Source organism: Ailuropoda melanoleuca, chromosome 10, assembly GCF_002007445.2.
Source record: "Ailuropoda melanoleuca isolate Jingjing chromosome 10, ASM200744v2, whole genome shotgun sequence".
NCBI classification, from domain to species: domain Eukaryota; kingdom Metazoa; phylum Chordata; class Mammalia; order Carnivora; family Ursidae; genus Ailuropoda; species Ailuropoda melanoleuca.
This window is the reverse complement of record NC_048227.1, coordinates 55,400,026-55,422,712: the sequence shown is the minus strand read 5'-3', so window position 1 is coordinate 55,422,712 and position 22,687 is coordinate 55,400,026. Positions and strand designations below refer to the sequence as shown.

General features: G+C 42.5%; 1 protein-coding gene across 2 annotated transcripts in view; it reads left to right on the top strand.

The window, feature by feature from the left end:
- BVES (blood vessel epicardial substance) overlaps nucleotides 1-22,687 on the top strand; it is a 39,956-nt gene extending 17,269 nt beyond the window's left edge. The window contains exons 6-8 of one of the 2 annotated variants that reach the window (XM_002917044.4): nucleotides 3,102-3,269; nucleotides 4,214-4,355; nucleotides 18,634-22,687. In XM_002917044.4, the coding sequence (XP_002917090.1) occupies nucleotides 3,102-3,269; nucleotides 4,214-4,355; nucleotides 18,634-18,758 (435 nt within the window). In that variant the 3' untranslated portion in view covers nucleotides 18,759-22,687. The remainder of the gene's footprint in view (nucleotides 1-3,101; nucleotides 3,270-4,213; nucleotides 4,356-18,633) is intronic. The other variant, XM_034670907.1, reaches the window with a different exon arrangement.

The window sequence follows — 22,687 nt, the reverse complement described above, 5'->3', positions numbered from 1 at the left end:
TAGGCTACTACACACTTCCAATCAAAGGCCTGCACTTATGGACTTGCAAGTTACTCGTACATACTGTAGGTATAGCTTATTACTTGAATAATGTTGTTAAATCTAAATTTAATAATAATTTAAACACATTTAAAGTCTTTTTCAACCGTCAATAAGAAAAGTATTTGCTAAGCAAATGATAGTATCAGAAGTATTATTTCCTCTGTGGAAACTTGAGGTTATTGGAATGGCTGAAAAGAAGTTAAATGTATTATATGTCATCTAGGTGCAATTCCTTTTTCTTCTCCTGGATGACTTCCAGCTCCTCTTTTCATTTCTTTCCCCATTGCACATGACTTATATGTGCATGGATGACCTCTTTACCAAACGAAGGCACCTCCCACCCCTGACCCTTTCTTCAGTGCTTGGTTACAGGGCTGTGCTATAGTGAGTACCCGTGCTCAGCTTTCTCGAATTGCTCCTGTGGAATATTATTCAGTTGCCTGTGTTTATTTACCCATTTCTTAGTGTTTCTGGGAACTCCTCAATACTGGCTTGACTATACTTCTCTTCCTAAAAAAATTTTTTTGCAGGGGTTGGGGTCAGATGGCTTACTACCAGCTTCCTCCGCTAGAATGTAGGCTTCATGACATTGTGTTCAGCTGTTCTTTATATGAGGGACTCTTGATAGACTCTGAGCTGACCTTGTGGTCACTTAGCTGAATTACTTTCAATGTGATTGTGTTGCTGAATATTGGACACATTGGGTAGGGTTTGGCCTGGCAGGAAACTATGTCTGGGCTGGAGGTCAGAAGTACTCACTCCACCACTAATCAACATGTGTTCATGAAAAAGTTTTTTGGTTTTGGTCATTTGGCATTTGAAAAATGAGGAGGAGGATTACTTGCCTTATCTGAAAGGCAATTTTGAGGCACTTACTTACAGATGTAAAAACACCTGAATGTTTAAAAGTGCAATACATATATGAAGTGAATGGTAGTATGTGTAAGTGTCATTCCCTGGAGATTCTCTGCCCTTGTCCCTGTTCTATATTTGTCGAAACACTTATTGCCACCAAGGGTATCATATTTCTTTATTTATTATCAGCCTCCTTCACTAGAATGTAAGCTTCCCAGGGCAAGGCTCTTGGCTTCTGTGTTCACATTGTAATATTAGTGCCTTTAACAGTATCTAGCAAAAAATAAGTACATAATATATGTTGAAAGAATGAGTAGAATTTAGTTTTATATGGTGTCATAGAGCTGGTGTTGCATGTCTTGAATCCAAATGTGTTTGGTTTTGGAGATTCCTACTCTTAATATAATAAAGAAGTGCAAACTTTTTTTTCCAGGAATGCTGACCCACTTTTTAAAGTAGCCAAACCCTGTAATTTGCTAAAGGTCACATTTCAGCTATTGATATTAGTTGAGAAGCTGGGTTTTCCATTTTCTCTTTTAGTAGACATAAATACCCCCTCATCATCAAGACTATGTTTAATCTTGTGACAAACCAAAGGGAAAGAGTGCCTTTGGAAATATTTGCTCTGAGGCTTAGATAACGATTCCATGTTAATTCAACCCTTTATGAATTTACTTGGACCAGCATTGGGTTTAATGTGGAGGATATAAACATGGAGTTTGCCTTCAACAGTACTTGTGTTCATTTGTTATTCTTTCATATAACAAATGTATGCTGAGCACCACTCTGTGTGGCAAGCTGAGCATTCAGACATGAAGATGCATAGTCCCTGCCATCAGAGTGCCTGGTGGAGCAGATGTGTCCCCAGATGAGTGTGGGTTCTGTGATTTGAGTGCCACCTGGAGCCCAGAGGAGGAGTACTCACTGATGACGGGGACCTCCATAGGAGGAAGGGCTTCCTGACACTGAGCTGTAGGGCATAACCCCTCACTCTGGAGAAGGGATTTATTTGAAGAATCTTGAGCTCTGTGCAGTGTAATGATAGGGTTTTCCATTTTCCTGTGGAACGGTGTTCAAGGTAAAGATATGGTCTCTCAATTCTGAGCTACCTGGGGTATCTCTGTGTGAATCCCCAGTACCCTGGAGTTAGTCTTGAAAAGTCACACTCAAGAAAAACCTATGACAGGGGCGCCTGGGTAGCGTAGTCGTTAAGCGTCTGCCTTCGGCTCAGGGCGTGATCCCGGCGTTCCGGGATCGAGTCCCACATTAGCTCGGAGGAGCCCGCTTCTTCCTCTCCTGTTCCTCTGCTTGTGTTCCCTCTCTCGCTGGCTGTCTCTCTGTCACATAAATAAAGTCTTTAAAAAAAAAAAAAGAACTTGGACTTTAAAAAAAAAAAAAAAAAAAAAAAAACCTATAACNAAAAAAAAAAAAAAGAAAGAAATACCTATGACAAAAGGACCCAGATGAGAACCCTCACTGGCCATATCCCTCAGTTAACAGCCTGCATTCTATAACCAGTTCGCATGAGTCCGTTTTCTCCTTCTCCAGGATGTGTTTGTAAGGTGGGTGAGGCAGGTCTTTCATCTGTAACTTGCCTCGGGGATCTTACCTCAATTCTTTTGCCTGAATCATATTCTTAAACCTCTGTTGTAATCATCAGGGTGTAAAGACATATTCAACCATAATCGAATTGGAACATTGGTCTAGTACAATCTATAGCACCAGACCTCACAAAACGGAACAACAACAAAACTTGGAGAATTTGCTTTTAGTCTGCAGATTTCTTGGTTTGTTTTTTTTTTTTTTAAGATTTTATTTATTTATTCGACAGAGATAGAGACAGCCAGCGAGAGAGGGAACACAAGCAGGGGAGTGGGAGAGGAAGAAGCAGGCTCATAGCAGAGGAGCCTGATGTGGGGCTCGATACCATAACGCTGGGATCACGCCCTGAGCCGAAGGCAGACGCCCAACCGCTGTGCCACCCAGGCGCCCCAGATTTCTTGGTTTTAAACATGATTTTAAATGTGATTTTATAATAGCTGTAGAAGCTTGTGTGTATAGATCTTGCTTTAATTTAATATGACAAATCATTGCTATAATAATATCCACTAAATTATTCTATTCTTCCTTTCCCCAAAATTATCATAGTCATAATTCATATGCATAGATATACTTTTTTCTTTCTATGTCTGTTTCTCGGGCAGGTCACCATCATTGCAGATGATAACTGCAGATTTTTATGCTGGTCAAGAGAAAGATTAACTTACTTTCTGGAATCAGAACCATTTCTATATGAAATATTTCGGTATCTTATAGGAAAAGACATTACAAATAAGCTTTACTCATTGAATGATCCCACCTTAAATGATAAAGTAAGTGTTTTTTCTGAGTGTGTTTATTTTGTTAAACACATATGTATAGTGAGGTATATCTCACTTATGCAGTACATATTTTTCTGAATTTTCATTAAGTCATCGTATGTTAAGTAAAGTGGAGATATTTGTAATTTAGAGATCCTCCAAGGGGATCATTTCTCAAGAGCGTGGAAAGATTTTATAATTATTATATTTGTCATTGCCTCATGAGGTGTCTCTAAATCTCAGGGACCTCCATTTGTGGTGATGTGGTACTGATCTCTTGTAGAGTCTTTTAATCAATCTAAGGAGGACGGTACACGAGTTGGAGGGAGGGATGGGGTAGGGGAGGCCAGGAAGGCAGGGGGTAGCAGGGAGGCTGCAGACTGAGAAGCACTGGCAAACTCCAGTGAGCAGAAGTTGGCATTTTAATGCTGGTGTCCTCCAGTTTTGGACATCCTTCTGGTCAAGCCCCCTTCCAGAAAGCCCGTAAGTGACAAGGGAGGGAGAGGAGGGAGCCTGTGGCAATTCAGTTAGGAATTTCCGAGCTGTATGGATCCTCTCCAGTTGGCAATGTGATCTTCATTTCCCCACATTTGCTTAGAAGGAAATTAAAATGATGACAGAAGAGAAATTGCAGAGCATTGTTTCTGTGGTAAGTGCTGTTCTCCAGGAACTATGCATATGGGTGGATGCTCTCTAAAGTCCTCTTGTCTAGGCCCTTTATCAAATCAGGGTGGTGCTTATTATTTTTTCAAATTAATAAATAAGCTACCGAGTATATTAAATTTTTGTAACGTATGTGTAGTGATAGCTTGTAATAAAAGTTACAGCTGACATTTTTTGGCCACTTACTATGTACCTGGTAGTTTTTTATTTCAAGGAAAAAATAAGTGCTATTTACAGGGAATATATGACATAAGTCTCATAGATCTCAGAAACCTTAAACCTTTGCTTTGCAGAAGGCCAAAAAGCTGGAACACCAACTCAGCCTGTGCACACAGATCTCCATGCTGGAAATGAGGAACAGTATCGCCAGCTCCAGTGACAGCGACGATGGCTTACACCAGTTTCTTCGGGGCACCGCCAGCATGTCCTCTCTCCGTAAGTTATCCCGACCTGAGAACCCTCCAGGATTCTGCTGGATGTCATTGGAAATAGACAAATGACAACCATGATCAGAAAAATAGCTTTGCAAGGAACAATTTGGCAACCTAAAGGGTCAACAAAAGTAATACTTTTTTTCTTGCTCTTCCTTTTCCATGTTGCACCTGAGCCAAAATCCAACATGAGAGCTCTTAGTCCTTATTTCAAATTTCAGAAATTGTTGGCTTGTTTTGCCACGTAGTCTTCTTAAATACTGGTCCACTGGGATAGTGTGAAAGAGTCCGTATGGTTTGCTGGATATTCGGCTTCATTGTTTTCATGATTTTCGTTCAAGTGAAAGCCTAGACCCAGCAATGCATATAAATAAATAAATAGATACACACAAAATAATCCCTTTTATCGGTGGAGATGTTATTGGCAAAATTAAACAGATTGATAGCACACTGTGGTGGTAAAGCAGCCAGGAAGCAGGAATTCTTGACTGTCTGGAGACGATAGGTGTACAGCCTCTATGGAAATGTGACATGCCTATTAAAATTTAATGTACACACCTTTTGACACAGAAATGACACTGCTAGAGATTTACCCTATATATGCTCTACGGCAAATGATACCACATTAAGTGGTATTCATTCCAGCATTTTTCTACAGTTGTAAAATTCTGGGACAAACCTGAATATCAATCGGAAATAAAACTGGTAAATAAATTTTTGGTAAAAAAGAAGATGATGAGAAACAACTGCTGGGTGTTTTACTGCTGACTGGTATCTCAGTGTGAGCCCCAAGAGTTAACAGATGACCAGGTAACGGAATGATCCTGAGGATGAAGGAGACCACCCAACACCTAACACCCTTGTGAGTTACCTCATTCTCACACACACACACACACACACACACACACACACACACACACCTCTAGAGGCAAGTTTTCCAAGATTGTCCTATAGGTTAGATCATTTTAAAACATTTTAAGTAAGGAACATTTTAAGACACAGATGTTGAAGATTAGTAAGTAAAATGAGAGAAACTAAATTATTTTAAGAATTATTCCAAGAATGATAGTATAAGACGAACTTGGAACAATTCATTTGAAGTAGCAAAAAATCAGACAAATTCTCCCATTGCAGAAAATAAAAAACTATTAATGTATCCAATTGTGTGTTAATCCGAAGTAACTTTTAAGGACATACAGGTACACATTCAGCAATCCTAAATGTTTATGCAAATGATCTTGTAACTTCGGATGCTTTAGATAAATCGGATTAAGGAGGTTAAGTATCACATATTGTAGAGAGGTTGGAATTGGCAAAGCCATGTACTCGGCATAAACTTCCAAAACAAAGTCTAGGCATAGAAATGTGGACCCAAAGGAGATTTCAGGAGTAACACAAATGAGAAATGGGGGATGGTTGTATCTTATTCTGACGTAACTTTTGAAAGTACTGACTGAGGCTGACCAAACTCTGCAATTTGCTAGCATATCAAATGCATTATCTGCCTTGTTGAAACAGTTTGGTGGTTAATAAGCATTTTCAAGTGGACCCTTCTTAATTGCATGTAGAGTGATTACTATGCTAAGAAAGGTCAGCAGAAAGGGAATTAAACAATAATAATAAGTTTTTGTTTTTCTATAGTATTTTCTTGTATAAGTTAAATCGTTGGGGAGTAAAATAATATTTTAGGAAAAAAAAGTTTATCTAGAGTATGTTGTTTAAATAGAATAAAAACACATTTTCAAGATTAACATTTGTACTGTTTGTGCCACCAGAAACCTATATTGCCATGTTGTGCATACAGACCTGGGTTCAAATGTTGCACTAATGATTATTAGTTGTGGAACTAATAAGTGTGGGTTTGAGTGTGTGTGTGTGTGTGTGTGTGTGTGTGTGTGTGTGAATTGCATAACAGAGCCCTGCTCATACCTAATTCCCTTTGACTAATCCCTGTTCTGAGTTTCTTGGCTTCACTTCCTGCAGTTTAATGAAAGACTTTGGTCCTTGAGCACCACAATGATACTGTGAATTATTTAATTCATCCGAGCACGTGATTCGTCAAAAACTAGTTAGTTCTGGTTTTAGCTCAGAACTGAAGTCTGGGCTTTTTGTTTGTTGTGTTTTGTTTGCCAGACCCATCAATATGCTTTCTACTTTCTCATATTACCGAGGATGTTTCTTGTAAAACAGAATACAGGACCAATCTCGTAAGACTTAGGCTGAAATAACAAAATTTACCACTTGTGGAGCATGTGGTAGGTCTTAGTAAATGTGAAGTCCCTCAGACAAGCGAGCTCTTATCATTCTGGGTTTCTGATGGGCACAGGGGGGCAACTATGGCGGTTCCTCTCAGCAGTGGAGGCACCTTCATGAATTCTAAGGAGAGAAGGGAACAAACGCTGTGGACAGTAGTAGCTATTATTTTGCAGGAACTCTGGACATGATCACATGTAGTCTTTACTGTAATCCTGCACAGAGAGGTATACTGGTTTTTGCTAGATGGCACAGCACTAACAGTCTCCCGGATCTCTGGCTGTGATGCAGAGGCTGCTTTCTCATGCATGTGCACACCAGTGCTACTCCTGGCCCATGTCCTCCTCAGTCTGGGATGCCAAAGAGCAGCGGCTAGCTGGATAGCTGCCACTCAGGGCAGAGGAAAGACAGTGATGGCAGAATCGTGCAATGGCTCTGAAAGCTCCCACTTAGAAGCAGCACATGCGGGACACCTGGGAGGCTCAGTTAGTTAAGCGTCTGCCTTGGGCTCAGGTCATGATCCCAGGGTCCTGGGATCCAGCCCTGAGTTGGGCTCCCTGCTCAGTGGGGAGCCTGCTTCTCCCTCTCTCTTTGCCCTTCCCTCCCCCACTCATGCTCTTTTGCTCTGTCAAATAAATAAATAAATAAATAAATAAATAAATAAATAAATAAATAAAATCATTAAAAAGAAGAAGTAGTTGTAGTAGTGTGTGCCATTTCCTCTCCCGTGCACTGGATCCGAGGAGTCACTTGGCCAGAACCACCATCAGCCTGTGGATCTTTAATCCTCCTGCAGGGTTGAGCAGGAAGGGGCCTGAGGAGAGAGGGAAAGCAACTATTTTGACAATAACATGGATCTACCTTAGTATTACTTCATTTTACACCTGAGAAAATTAGGAATATGGATGCTTATTCACTTGTTGCAGTTGCACAGGTAGGGGCTGTGGGATACAAAGCTAGGAGTCCTGTCTGATCCAGGCTGTTTGACCATATTGCCTCTCTGTTTTAAAAAGAAAAGACAAAAAAAAATGCATATAATATTTGACTGGTGCTTTCTGTCACTTTCACACCCATTCCTGCACTTACACCTGACAACTCTGGCCCCAAGGCACATTCACTATTATTTACCCTTCGGCAGATAAGTCTGCCTGTACTCAGTGAGAAGGCAGTGCTTACCCCCAAATCACTTCTTTCTCCTACAGCCTACCTCACTGGGGAAACCTACCACCGCCCCCCCATTCCTTCATTATGACCAAGCAGTGCTGAAAATAGGTTTGCACAGACCCGTTGATTTCCATTTCAATGAGAAATTTTGCCTTACTTATTGGGGGTGGGGGTTCTACAAAGGAACATTTAAATTACCCGGTAATGTCCTCCATTCATTTAGTGTTTGGTTAGCTTTCACTTCGCCTCATATGTCCTTCCAGAATTACAAGCAATGCTACTCTATAAAAATTTTATTTATTTTATATATTTTCCTAATTAAACAACTTTTACATTATTCATTCTAGTCATCAACTCAAATATAGATTTAAATATTAAAATCCATATCAACATTTCCCTTAATTATTTTTCAAATCAGGATCAGCATGTACCCATTTCATTTGGTTGAAAAGTCTCTGACTCTCTGGGCCTCCCTCCCATGTCTCTCTCTCTCTCTGTTTCTGCATTTTTGTTTTGTTTGCCCTATCGAACCTTGATTCTTAAATGTAATTGTGAATATGGATCACAGGGAGATTTTATTACAAATTCTGATGCAGAAGACTGGGGTGGGGCCTGGGTTTAACGAGTGCCCGGGGGGTGCTGGTGTGGCTGGCCCCTGAGCCACAGGAGGAGTAGAGGAGGAGTCCCTCCCTACAGTGGAATTTCGCTGCGTGCAGCCCCAGGGTGGTTGCTCACATTTCCCATTTACCGGTGGGTAGATTACAAGCTTGCGGAGATTCTGGGTAAGGCACGAAAAGAAATTGCTGCTGATCCCATTTCTTACGTTGTGCCCTATCTTTGCGTATATCACATGTTGCGCTCTACTCTTTGCCGCGCAGACTCTATTCCATGTCAAATTATCGTTTGAAGACAAGAAAGTAAAGTAATGAGATAGTCCGAGAAAAATTGCTTCCTTCCTATTTAGTCAGTAGCCCATAATCCACTTAACTCCTTTTCACTTTCCTGGGGCTTCATTTATTTGTTTCATGTTTGGAAGTGTGACTGTGAGGCAGAAGGACCAGAAAGGACGAGCAGTGCAGGGCCTGTGGGAAGGATTGCCTGCCCTCGTGTGGCTGTGAGCTCTCTCCTCTCCGCTGTGGCCCCGAGGTGCTCGTCAGGCTGCCTTGCCGATCTCCCCTCGAGTCTGAGCTCCTACGTGTGATGTACAAACACACACGCATACAGATTGATCGGACCTGGCAGGGGCATCCCTGACAAGCGGTGCCGGGCACGGGCGTCGTCATGGCAACGGAAGACCATATTCTGTTTCCTTAAAAGTTGTAGAACTTTATTTTAGCTAATTGGGGTTAAATAACCTATTGTGTGGTTTGTTTGCTTTTTAAATCCCGAGGCGTGATAGGTAATGCATTCTGCTGGAACTTGTCTTTTTAAGCTTTTGTTAGTTTAAACCACGTATTTTTTTCAGAAATTATAATTAAAATATATGATTTTTAAAGACACTATGAGATATTTAAAAAGAGGTTTTCTCTGAGGAAACAATCTTTTCAGATGTTTTTTGTTATTAATGTCAAGACGGCGTTCTGGACCATCTCCTGATTCCCTGTGACCTAGTCATACTTTAAGTTAGCTTACATCTAGTTAGTATTCTTTGCAAAGACTAGCGGCATCTCTGACAGCAAGAGTTTCTCTCAGCTATCTTACCCATTTATTTACCTGGAAAGATACAAAAAACCAATACAGCATTCTCAGTTTCAAGGCTGGTTTCATGAAATAACCTGTGCAACTCAATTTGTTTTCTAGTCGCTCTACGAAAAGCTACAGACAAATAAACGGCAAGCTTTACATGAATGACATGGTGAAGTAGAGAGAAGGTGTGGTCAGGCAGCAGGGGTACTGGGACAGTTCTGACCCAGCAAGACCTAGAGAGAAAAGCAGTGCCCCCACTTTGTACATAAGTAAGGAATAGCTTAGGGAGGCTAAGTAATGGGGTCAAGGCCACTGGATTAGCTCTGAAACAAAGAAGTGTTGAATTTGTTATAAGTTCTTGTTTTGCTTTTTACCCTATGGATATCCATATCCATTTGGGAGTGTGAATTTGTTTAGGGATGTTCAGCCCCTGCTGTCGCAGCTGACACATCCTGACCATGTTCATATGTGTTCTCATTTAATCTTAACACCCACCCAGTCAGGTTGGTGTGGTGTTTTACCCTTTTAAGGTTGAGAAATATGACATTTATTTCCTCTAGTCCTTGGTCCCCCAGCCAGTAGGGACTGTGCTCTCTGTCTCCAGAACTCCTGTCCTCACCAATCCATTCACTGGCCTCTATCCTCACAGTGTTTTCTCTGTAAAATGATAGTAAAGGGATTTTATACAGTTACGCATTTTTTTATTTTATTTATCCCAGGATCCTGGGATCATGACCTGAGCCAAAGGCAGATGCTTAGCCAACTGAGCCACCCAGGCGTCCCCACAGTTACACATTTTTAAACTTTAATAACAAATTTAAAAATTAACAAGTTAAGGGGCGCCTGGGTGGCTCAGTCAGCTAAGCATCTGTCTGCCTTCAGCTCAGGTCATGATCATAGGGTCCTGGGATCGAGCCCCGCATTGGGTTCCCTGCTCATCACGGAGCCTGCTTCTCTCTCTGCCCCTCGCCCCCTGCTCGTTTGCTCTCTCTCTCTCATAAATAAATGAATAAAAATACTTCAAAAAGTTAACAAGTTAAATATACACACACAGATAACAAATAGTAAAAAAAAAAAAAAATTTAAATGAGAAGAACTAACCCCCTCCAACCTAATTGTTAGCTAGAAGCAATCACATCGGAACAATTTTTGTCCAGAATGCTAAATAATGTCCTATAATTTATTGATTTATCCACTTATCATTTATCTACTAACCTAACTTAGCTCACTTTTCACTTCCCTTCCCCCTTCTGCTCAATTGGGTGATATCTCTAGTTTTTTATTCTTTTATTATTTACCTTTGTAGCATTAAATAATACACTTAAATCTCCATTTTGTTTTCTCTCTGCAGCATTTTTAAAGGTGAGGACATTAGCCTCTCTATCCTTTCTTATTCTTTCCCCTTCTACCTTTACATCGTTGTGGGTCTCCTCCTTAACTCTTAAACAATCAAGATGGATAACAAGTATATTGTTATCTTTTTTCAAAATTTTTTTATTTTCATAAAATACATATAACATCAAATTTACCATCTTAACCATATCTAAGTGTACAATTCGGTGGTATTAAGTAGTCTGTTCTTTTTTGTAAAAACAATTAGGTCTTCCTTGCTTTTCTCTATGATTTTTTTCAAGAAGTTTAAGCAAATAAACAATGTTGACATTATTATGCTTTATTCAGAACCGAATAGTGGACTGTGACTACATTTCTTTCTTTTTGGTTACAACATCATGATTCCTGCTCTGTTCAGAGGAGACTGTTTCTAATATCAAGTTCAAATGGCTTCTCCTTTCACATACAACATAAAAATCATGCCACAGTTTACTTCATACTTGACTTTACTTTTCTTCCCCTGGAGGTTTGTAATTGTCTTGCTTTGGGAGCCATTTTATTCACCATGACCCTAGTATCTTGTAGCTTCTTATTCATTCTGCCTTTTGATGGAAATCCAGTTAGTTTCTTCTTAATGTCTTGGAGCAGTTGTTTCATATTTGAACGATGCCTTTTCATACTGATTTTTCTTTATAGATATTTCTAGTTTCCTTTCTTTCCCCTCATCTTTACTCTTTTTTTCTTATATCTGTACTCTCTCAGTACATCAATTCTGTGTCCCTTTTTTCTCAGAGACCTTCCTCCCAGAACCTTCCAGTCTCCTATCTTATCCTGGACTAGTTGTTGCCTGGGTTGGTGCACAGCTGCCATCCTGGAACTGCTTTCCCCGTTTGCCTGAGTTTATTCACCATCCCCATGATGTTACAGCTCTCTCCTTGTGGGCAGGAAGGGGCTGCGGGACTTCCACTGTTCCTTGGCGGCTCACACCTATGGCAGGGCAGCTCAACACTCTGACCACCCGTGTGAGTAGTTAGCAGTTGATCTGGAAATGACCTGTTGGGCTAGAGAAAACCTCCTCATGGGAACCACTAACCTCCTCCAACCTCTCTATTTGCCATAATTTATACATTTCTTTGGTTGAGTCCCTCAATGCTGGTGCCTTAGTTTCTCTAAGGGAAATTAAGGATAAAAGCTATCCCTACCCTTCATGATTATTTTTCAGAAAGTTTCAATCCAAACTCAATCTCTTGAATTTCAAAAAAAATTTTGGGATATACATAGGCAAGGCAGGAAACGGGATGAAAATCCTCTCTAGCAACGAAGCCATTAAATCCTTCCCTATCCCCATTCATCAAAAATTGTATAATCTAATTAAAATTCTAAACCCTTTGTAAGGTTTTTAATTACTTGCTAAAGCATTTGGCCAGATGGTTAAACATAATAAAAATAAGAACACTTTGAAAGGAATGAGGGAAATGTCATCAAAGTTAACGGAATAAAGGGGAAAAAATCGTATAACATTATATTAGATAGTTCCCCCTTTATAAAAAGTGTGTATCTTAGGCAGAGGGAAAAGTCACTTGACAAAGTTCATATCGTGATATTCTATTTATTTGGAGACCAAACCCAAGATCGCTTATTCATTCTCTGGAACAGGTGTGACCTTCACTCTGGATTTAAGCACAACAAACACGTCTGTTTACTTTGACTTGCTAAGAGACGCCCTCAGGCCCTCATGCGCTCATGTAATTAGAAGCACACTGAAATAAAATAAGCTTAATAAGGACAGAATTCTATCAAAGGGAAGTTCTCAGCGAATTTTTCACTACTGCGGATACTAGAATTTTGACTGTTAGGTAAGAGCTCCCTGGTCTGCATGTAAAAAAAGGCTTCCTGTGGTTCTTTGACTGGGGACCTTAGGAAGACAGGAAAGGGTCTGGTGGGGCAGGCTAAGCGTGTCCTCACGGAGGCCCGTAACTTGCTTGCACAGCCAGGCAGCAACCTGCAGGATGCACAGTGGGCCACCGAACGGACTCGTCTGCTCCTCGGCGAGGAGCTCTGAACAGGGCTGCTGAGGAGAGACTCGACTTCCCAGATCCACATCTTCTGGTGGGCGTCCACAGTGTTGTCACCCCCTGTGATGTGACAGGAGTGGGAGGACCCACTGTTTGGTTCAGGACTCTTACTGCTACGCCTCTGTCTTCTGCATGTGCTCAAAGCTCGTATTTTTGAGTTTGAGTTTTTCTGTCTGCCCCTCGGGATTGCTGTCCTCTCTCAGCTGAACACACCGAATGTGGCGTAAACTCAGAGGAAGTTCTGCTCCCCCGACTGTGCCTTCCTGGTGCGTTGGTATCTGTGGAAGGGGCGTAGAAGTCTCTCTGATGGAAGGTTTTTTTTGCCACTTGGTGTAATATGAAACATCCCCCCTGGGGCGCCTGGGTGGCACAGTGGTTAAGCATCTGCCTTCGGCTCAGGGCGTGATCCCGGCGTTATGGGATCGAGCCCCACATCAGGCTCCTCTGCTATGAGCCTGCTTCTTCCTCTCCCACTCCCCCTGCTTGTGTTCCCTCTCTCTCTGGCTGTCTCTATCTCTGTCAAATAAATAAATAAAATCTTTAAAAAAAAAAAAATGAAACATCCCCCAGCAACAGCAACTCTTGACATTAACTGTTTTAACAATTTCACACCTGATAAATCTGGACTGCAGTTCAGTCTGACACTATTTGTTTTACGTACTTTTATAATAAACTGTGTTAATTGGCACCCAGAGCCAAGTAGAAGAGGATTATAGCTGATAGCAAAACATACTGCTAATTATCTCTTAATTATAAAAAATACCAAAGGATATAGTTCACCACTTCTGTTTCCTAACTGTAAAACTGGTTTTAATAGAGGAAGGATAGAAATCAGCTTTCTGGATAATTTATGGATATGGAATTATGTGCCTGCTTAGAATTTGGAATAAATGAAAAGTAAAGCATTATGCGGAGGTCATGTACCTCATAGTAATGACCTTGAGGGACAAAAGTAATTTGAAAAGCACTTAACTAAAGATAAGCTTAATTTCTTCCCCTCTCCCCTCCTCTAGCTCTTACATCTAGGTAGATTTGGGCCTTCTGGGCAAATTTCTGATGATGCATCGGTGCATAAAATTAATGAAAAACCAGGCAAACTTGTAGAAAGAATTTATTAATGTTCAACTCGGGAAATGTAAGATAGTTCCCTTGAAGCAGAATATTCTCTCCTCTTTTTTATAGTTTTTGGGGTTTTTGTCGTTGTACACACTCCACATTGGCCTTAGATATATTAGTGGACAAAGGAGTGATTTCTGGCAGCATAGTGATGGTGACTGTCTTTCCACCGAACCAGCAGGTGTCTCATCGAGGTTGGAGAGCATCAGGTCTAGGGCAAGTGAGCTCTTGGCTCCTCAGAGCCTGGCTTTTTCCTGGCCAGACAGTGACCGATCCTCAGGTAGACCAGGTGACTATCACCCTTGGCCTTCAGTGGTTCAGGAGGCCCAGGCCAACTAAGGTTGGGACAAAGTGTGGGCACTCTCTGTGACCCAGATTCCTGTGGAGGAGTCAGGCAGCCAGCTGCCACCGGGGAGCTTCCAGTGGTTACCAGGCAGGCCGGGTTCCTTTCCTTCTAGTGCATCTGACAGGGGGAGGAAGGGCAGTAAGGCGCTGCTGTGAGAACTGGGACCAGGGGGCCTGTGTACTTTTACCCAGCCACGAAGCATGAAATGAGAGAAAATCTAGTATCCTGTGAAAAGAACATTCGCAGGAACATGCAATCTTGCTGGACTGTTAGGGCCAGCAGTTTCTCCTGCCAGAATGTGACCCTGCCGAGGTGGTCCACTTCCCAGTGAGGAAGGATCCCTGTACAGCAGCCCCCCCCACTCACGTTCCTTTCACAGGCTCTCCAGGTTGTCTTTGCTTTAGCTTCTGAGTATAAAGTAGAGAGATAGTATGGATGTGGTAAGCATGAATTGCTCTGAAAAGTGCATTGAGTTCTTGAGAAACGAAATAAGATCGAGTCAGAGACTCTGTCCGATTCATTTTATTTCCCTAACATTTAACCCAGCCTCTAGTGCCTTGTCATCACTCACGGGCACTTTTTGCTGATTGGATGATGGCAGGTGGCAGGTGGTGATACAGATGTTTAAGTGAGGGGACGGCGCTCTTGCCCTTGCTATAAGCACCACTATACCCTATGCTATAAGCGCATGCTATAAGCACTGGTGAGTCAATTATATGACAATGATTTCCCCAGGAAACATGACACAGAATATAGTAATAACAGTCCCTTTTCATTGTGAGGTTTTACTGTAACCTGAGACCGCCTGCCCTTGAGAAATACAGGTGCTTCCCCACTGGTATGGTGGGGAATTGACCCACCCGAGATTAAAGGTGATGGCTGTGCGTCTTTCCCTTGTCCTCAGGCTCAGCCTTCTGAAGGCCTCTTGTGGAGTTTCATGTACTCAGTAATTATTTTCAGATACTAAGTAATTATCAAGGACCTGGCTAGGTGAGGGCTACTTCTGCAGGATGAAGAGGATGTTCTTACAGCCCTCAAGATGCCGGATTTCCAGTCAGGGACAGAGGCACGTACTTGTGATCACAATGAACTACAGAATGTGGAAGGGCTGTTGGAGTCTAGGGAACAGAATCTCCCCACATAAGGAATTATGGAAGACTCCAGGTGAAGAAGGTGGGGTTTGACCTTGACCCTGAGGAATGGATAGGAATTTGCTAGGTAGGGATGGGAGTGGAGAGGCCACTCCAGGTGTGGAGAAAAGCAGGAGAAGAGGGAAAGGAATGAGTTGGATTTGGGGAGCAGTGAATTTGCCAGAGCTTGGATTGGAAGGGGAAGGAGGCCAGACTTGGACACCCCTGGGTGTCACCCCAGGACTCTGGATGACTCCCGACTACTGTCTTTTTAATGCTATGTTATAAGCACCACAGCTCTTCCTTGGCTCCGGCAAATGTAGTGGGGACTGAACAAATTCTTTCACGGAGAAGTTGAAAGTCCTTGGAAGGTTTTCACCACATCATTTCCAGTTGTCTGGGTCCTCTCTTCATTCTCTCTCAGTGGGAAAATGCACCTATTGGTGATGGAGCTGAGAGGGCAGAGAACATTTGGCCCCGATGTAGACGGTAGCCTCGAGGTCCTATAGAATGTCTCCCCTGCTCTGATAGATGGGCTCAAACCCAGAGCAATGAGTCCAACTTCCCCAAAGTAAACGGGGTGTGTTTCTGTTGTGTGTGTGATACAATCACGTCTAAATGCTCTACCTTACTGATTGGGTTTAATGCTCTTAGACATGCCATCTTGCTGTTTGTCCGGAGAGTTTTTATCTGATTGCAAATGCTCAGTCTGAGCAATGTTTTATGAGGCTCAGCCATACTGGAGGCTACACATACGACGGAAGCCACGGCTATTCTTTAAAGACAATTTCTCTGCATGTGGGACTGTTTCGATTGAGAAACACAAACCCCGATTCAAGTACAAGACCCGCTTGTTTTTATTTGCCATTCCTACTGGCGATAATGAATTTTAACAAATTTTCTAATTACGTAGGCCATTGCTCTCCAAAGACCGTATTAATAACTCATTGTATTAACTTACAAACTGACAAAATGACTGTGGCATCCCAGGCACTGATGTAAGAACTATACAAATAGTAAGCCCCTTAGTCCTCTTAACAACCATAGGAAGTAGATAATAGCATTATTCCTATTTTACAGATAGGGTCACTGAGGCAGGGAGAAGGGAAGTAACGTGCCCAAGTTCACACCGGTAGTATTCATCTCCAGTTGAGTAAACCTGCAAATTGGAGGTTGTGGTTGGTGGTTGTGTTGTCGCCTGCAAGAAAAGGGTCAAAAGACTGGCCTGGGCGCTCCTGCCATGCTGTGCTCCGTGACAGAACTGTGTTCCTGGATCATTGTAATAGAGGCTTATTCTCTGCAGTGTATGTCCATGGTTGTCTTTCAAGAAACTCAGTATTTTAATTGACTGTAAATGTTTGAAAGTGAACAATTTCCATGTAGGCACAGCAAACACATCAACTATACCAAAGTCCAAGCCAGTCTAATTCATCTCTTTTTTATGTTGGAGGCTGTGGCTGTTGGGAGTGGCATCTCCCTAGAGCAAGACTGGGACTGTGCAGTTCGTAATAAACATGGAGTGGCATTTTCTGTGTGCCCAGCCCCCTGCTGAGTCCATACACGATTATTTTGTTTTATCCCCTGAACGACGGTAGGAGGCGGCCCTGGGAATATCTCCCTTCTACAGATATGGAAACTGAGGCTTAGTGATGGAGTGCAGACCACACAGCTAGGAAGCAGCAGAGCAGGGTTTTAAACCCAAGAACTGTGTTTTGAGCCTGGGGCCTTGAGTACGGTGTATGCTCCCCCCACCCCCCGCGGCACTTCCGGCCCCGCCCCTCCGCCTCGCCCACTGCGTCTGCTGTCACCTGCCCACCCTGCCAGGGATTAACAGGTGATCTTGCTGAAGTTCTTGTAGCAGTGCTTCTTCGCGTCTTAGTAGGGTCCCACTACCCTCCTTTGCTCTATACCAAGTAGTTGAAGAGTCAGGTTTCACCCATGGTTCTTCCATTATCAGCCTTACGTCCAGCGTAAGGTCAGTATTTACTGATTGACTAATTGAAGGAATCCCCTTCTGCCCTGTTGGAGAGCAGCAAGGGCACCACGCCGCTGTGGGCGGGGCGGACAGGGACCCCCAACAGAAGAATCCTGACATTGAGTGTGGGAACTTTGTGAAGGGGTGTTTATGCTGTCCTGGAGCCGTTCATCAAGCACCTGAAAAGTCTATGCACCTATTTATAGTAACTTCTCTTTTATTTTTTTTTAATTTTTTAAAAAGATTTTATTTACTTTTTTGACAGAGAGAGAGACAGCCAGCGAGAGAGGGAGCACAAGCAGGGGGAGTGGGAGAGGAAGAAGCAGGTTTCCAGTGGAGGAGCCTGGTGTGGGGCTCGATCCCAGACCGCTGGGATCATGCCCTGAGCCGAAGGCAGACGCTTAACAACTGAGCCACCCAGGCGCCCCTCTACTCTTACTTTTAAACCATGCTTTTTCCTGCATCAACCACTGTGTCCCTTATGTGGTAGATGATAAGCATGTGACAAACACATGAACAAAGGAGGGACAGACCGAGTCCTTTATTACTTGACTCCTTGGATATAAAAGGTTTTAGGGATGTTCCTGCTCCCTCTGCTACTTGGGATTTTATTTTCTTCACCTGGCTTTTCCTTCCTGTGAGCCTGGACTATCCCCCTCCCCCCACCCCGCTCTCCCTCCCCTTCTCCCTTCTTCCCATCCCTCCCTCTCCTACACCAGTCCCGGCAGTGGCTGGACAGGTGGTGGCAAGAACTTGCTGTTTTAGGTGGTGCTACAGATGGTGTTAGCTTCCATAGCTTTAGGATGGAACTCTTCCTTAGGGAAATTAGGAATTAAATCAGCTTTTGAGGAACTCGAGTCACCATGTATGATATTAATGTAGGAACATGCATTCTGAGTCCTAATCAGATTTTAGGGCAAGGCAACCCACTGGAAACTGCATATGTTGGAGAAGCTTCTGTCATCCAAGCATGTGCAGTGGAATCCATTCCACGTCTGTTCTCAAGACTGAGAATCATTTCTTGACTTTGTCGTTTTCTTGAAATGCTGAATTGAAAATACAATATTTAGGGAAATAGCATTCCTGGTGCTAGCGACAGATTCCCAGAGAGTCTGACTTTCCAGTTGGAGTTTATTGTTGATACATCATGTTAACATCAGGGCAGGCTGGACATTAAGTGGTTTTCCTCTCTGTGTCTTTGACAGACGTGCCATCCCCACACCAGCGGGGCTCTGCCAAGATGAAACCAATCGAAGAAGGGGTGGAAGATGACGACGAGGTCTTTGAGCCCGTGTCTCCAAATGCACTGAAAGTCCATCAGTTGCCTTGATCAGAGAGAGAGGTCAAGTGACCAAGATGGAAATTGTCTTGAAGAGAGCCTGAAAAATACCAGCACTTCTTCATGGCTTATTGATTGGTCTGCTGTAGCACTGATAGTCTGAGGGCAGGAAAGTGAGGAAGGGTCAAAAAATGGGAAGGTTATTTTAGCTCTCCTTTTTATTGATCGGCTTTTTAAGAAATTGTTTTACTGAGCCTTCTGACTAAACCTAGTTCTATTTTGAGATATAAATTTTCACAGTGTTTTCTAGATATATTATTGTTTTAACTTAGCACTCTGTCAATGCAAATGCCTTTTCACTTATTTTTTTCCTGAGTTGTGGTTCATTTTCCTCACAGTTTTTTCTCCACTGTGGCAAATGGGGGTGTCCATTTGATAGTTTTAACAAAGGGGACAAGTTTGAAATTGAGGTTGAGGTGTCATTAAATGCAGGGAGTCTCAGGCCTTGTTCAGTTGAATTTTTAGCTGGAAGATTTTAAAGAAAGATGTGATTTGGCTGGTGTTTATTTTTTCTCCCAGGCCAGACACATTCCTCTAGATCACCTTACTTATTTGGGCATCCATAGAGAGCTGGATAATGAGCAAAACTCATCAGACTTTGCTCACATTACCCTTATATTATGCTGTGTGTAATCGGGTCTGGAAACCAAAGCTGGAAAGATAACAGATGGAAGCAGTTCTGAGCTCAGCTTGACCTTCAGCAAAACTCAGCTCATCTGTGATTTGGAGCCATCTTGTCCCCACACATCATGGTGTGGGGAACACTTTCCTTGGGGTAGGGAGTCAAAGTAGCCAAGCAAGTGTCTTAGAATGAGGTGATTGAAAGAGTATTTTCATTCTGTGGAAGTTTCAGACGGTCCCTCCAGGGCCATAGATGTCTCCTTAAAATGTGTGCCGAATACCCAGTGCCAGGGTTGCAAACGTGAACACAGCTTTAGGGGCAGACAGTTTCCCATAAGCCATGCCTTGGGCACCCAACCTAGATGTTGCTGTGAGGGCCTTGATTGTAAATTTCCCTTCTCAACTGGAATCATGTTTCAGGAAACAGTGGTATTTGGCTGGTGGGAAATGCAAAGCTTGCTGAAATCATCCATCAGACTGGCCAGTGTGACTCTGGCACTCAATGGGGTGAAACCCGTTGATCGACTGTGCTGCATCATACATCATGTTGATTTTATTTCATCCACTAGAACCAACCTGAGTCAGTCCCCTGTTACATTAAATGGTGAAGGAAAGTTCCCAGTGAAATTACTTTCAGGTAAGCTGAACCCAAAGCAGCCCATCTTGCCAATAGATGATTTCTGTCAGAGAAGGTAGATAAATGACTCGAGGGTTACCTCACTTTCCTAAATCCATTTTTTTAAGGTAATTATCTTATAATTTCACTTGAGCTAAATTTACGTGCTCGGTCACTCACTAAGAAAATTTCCACAGACTGGAAATCCAGCTCCTAACATCTTTATCAAAGTTGCCTTATTAACATCAGAGTGGAAAGGCTGATCTCACTTCACGATTAGTGTGGCCTCTTCAGTTTCCTAAATTATAAATTTTGGGGGGGAAATGAAGCACAGGTGAATGACTTAGCCTTGGCTTTAAGATTGTAAAGATTCATTCCGTGGAAAGCTCCCTTGCCGTGCCTGCGATCCCCTGTGTGGTAACTGTAACGTAATGGCTCTGGTACTGCTTTCCTCTGTCAGAGTAAGGTCATGTAGACCATTTAGTTTCCACATGCATAAGAATTTACAGAATCACTCTGTAGAGTAATTAGATATGACGCACTTCCCTGAAGAGAAAGTAATTTTAGATTCTGCTGAGGCCACGTCTCTAATGTTCTGTGGACCCACAGAAGCTTGGGGTTTCTCAGCCGGACCCATCTTCAGGTGTGTCTCACTTCGTCAAGCTGAGGCAGTGGGAAGGATCATCTCTCACGATCCACCTGTGTGTCTTTAGAGGTTATTTTCTGCCTTTTTAAAGGCACACTGCTAAAACTAGATGGTCAGAATTCATTTACTGTTTTTATGAAAACCCGTGTGTGCGCGTGCATGCACGTCACTGTCATTCATAACGAAGATTGTCATCTCGAGCTTAGGAATCTTAAAAGAGCCACTTAGCCTGAATGGGAAACATGAAACTATTTTTAAATACACACCTCTAAGGAAAGACAATGAGGCTCGGAGAAAAGGAGACGCAAGCCATTGAGTAGCCCTCCCACATAGACTCGATAGCAAAGAAGCAGATAAGAACACAAGAGTTTTAAGTGTAAGATCGCCTGTGGATGCTTTGAATTCATTTATACAAGTGAACAAGTGTATCTTTGTGTAAGGCATAAATACATAGACAAAAAAAAAAAAAGCCACGTTTGCTGCCAAAGCCACCAATAAGATGCTTCCTGTGTATTTTGGTGTTCACTTAGCTGTGTGACCAAGGTTCAGAAAATGATCTGCAAAAATTATTCTATATATAATCCTAAATCTACTAGGTTTAAATGTAACATCAAGTCTGTTGTATGAATCAGGAGTGTAACATTTATACCAGAAGTATGTGTCATTTGTAATATTTTGAAAGCCCTCATATTTATATTTATAAAATAATAGCACAGATATTAGATAGAAACCCAACGATGTTTATATATCTTAAATTAGTAATAATGGGTGCTATATAATTGTCAGTTACCAACTGTTGCTTTCTGGGATCTTTTTCACTGCTCCTTATGGTTCAGTTGCCCTTTCATCATTGGACACTTTTGTGTTTTTCTGCCAATAGTGTGCGCCCTGGGAGACACCCCCTTTTTCCTATCTGGTTTTCCTTCCACATGTCAAGCTTTTCTGGTTTTATAACTTGGAACTGCCGATTCCTGCCCCCCAGGTCCTATCCTGGCCCCAAAGGCAGAGCCTCTTGGATGCTGGAAAAAAATCTTTGGGGAAAGTTGGTGTAACCCACACATTCTGGCCTGTCCCTGGTGCACCCGGGTAATGACTCCAGCCTCCAGGGAACATCTTCCCACCAGTGTGTGGGTGGCACCCAGCAAGCACTTGGGTGTGCGGGTCAGCCTGTACTGTCCGAGTGCCGCGCGGTGCCCTCCTCCCTCTGGACTCCAGGGAGCAGCTCCGAAGATTCAGTTATGTATTCCTTATATCCATTTCTTTGCACATTTCTTTTTTTTTTTTTTTAAAGATTTTATTTATTTATTCGATAGAGATAGAGACAGCCAGTGAGAGAGGGAACACAAGCAGGGGGTAGTGGGAGAGGAAGAAGCAGGCTCACAGCAGAGGAGCCTGATGTGGGGCTCGATCCCAGAACGCCGGGATCACGCCCTGAGCGTGAAGGCAGACGCTTAACCGCTGTGCCACCCAGGCGCCCCTCTTTGCACATTTCTAAAGCCACTTTGCAGAAACCTCTGACCTTACCATGCCTCCATTTTCCTTCCCTTCTTCCCAACCCTGGTTTCCCAACCTCGTTTTCTAATTATTTCCAATGAGAGTGATTAGAAATTCCCACCTATTCAATTCCAATTCCCGAGGACCTGATAGGAGAGACTATTGTGTAGGGAGCTCAAGGCTGCAGTGTAATCATGCTTCAGTTTTGCTCCAGGGATGACACATTTCCTCACAGACAGCCTTCCTTTGATTCTCACAGGAGCCCCAGATACCTTGTGTGTAACGATATATTGTGTCATTTCAGAAACCTGCTTTTCAGTACTATTTATAGGTTAATCTGTTATACTTGCAACCTGGTTTTCAAGTTCACGATGATTTTATGAATGCTTTATACAGACACCTTTATAGGAAACGCGTTCTTTCTGTTTTTAGGTGCCATTGACATTGATACCATTTACTTTATAATCAATTGACATTTTGTCTGAATAGAGCCTTATAGTTGAAAATATCTTCATATACTGTCATTTGATCAAATAAATTTCT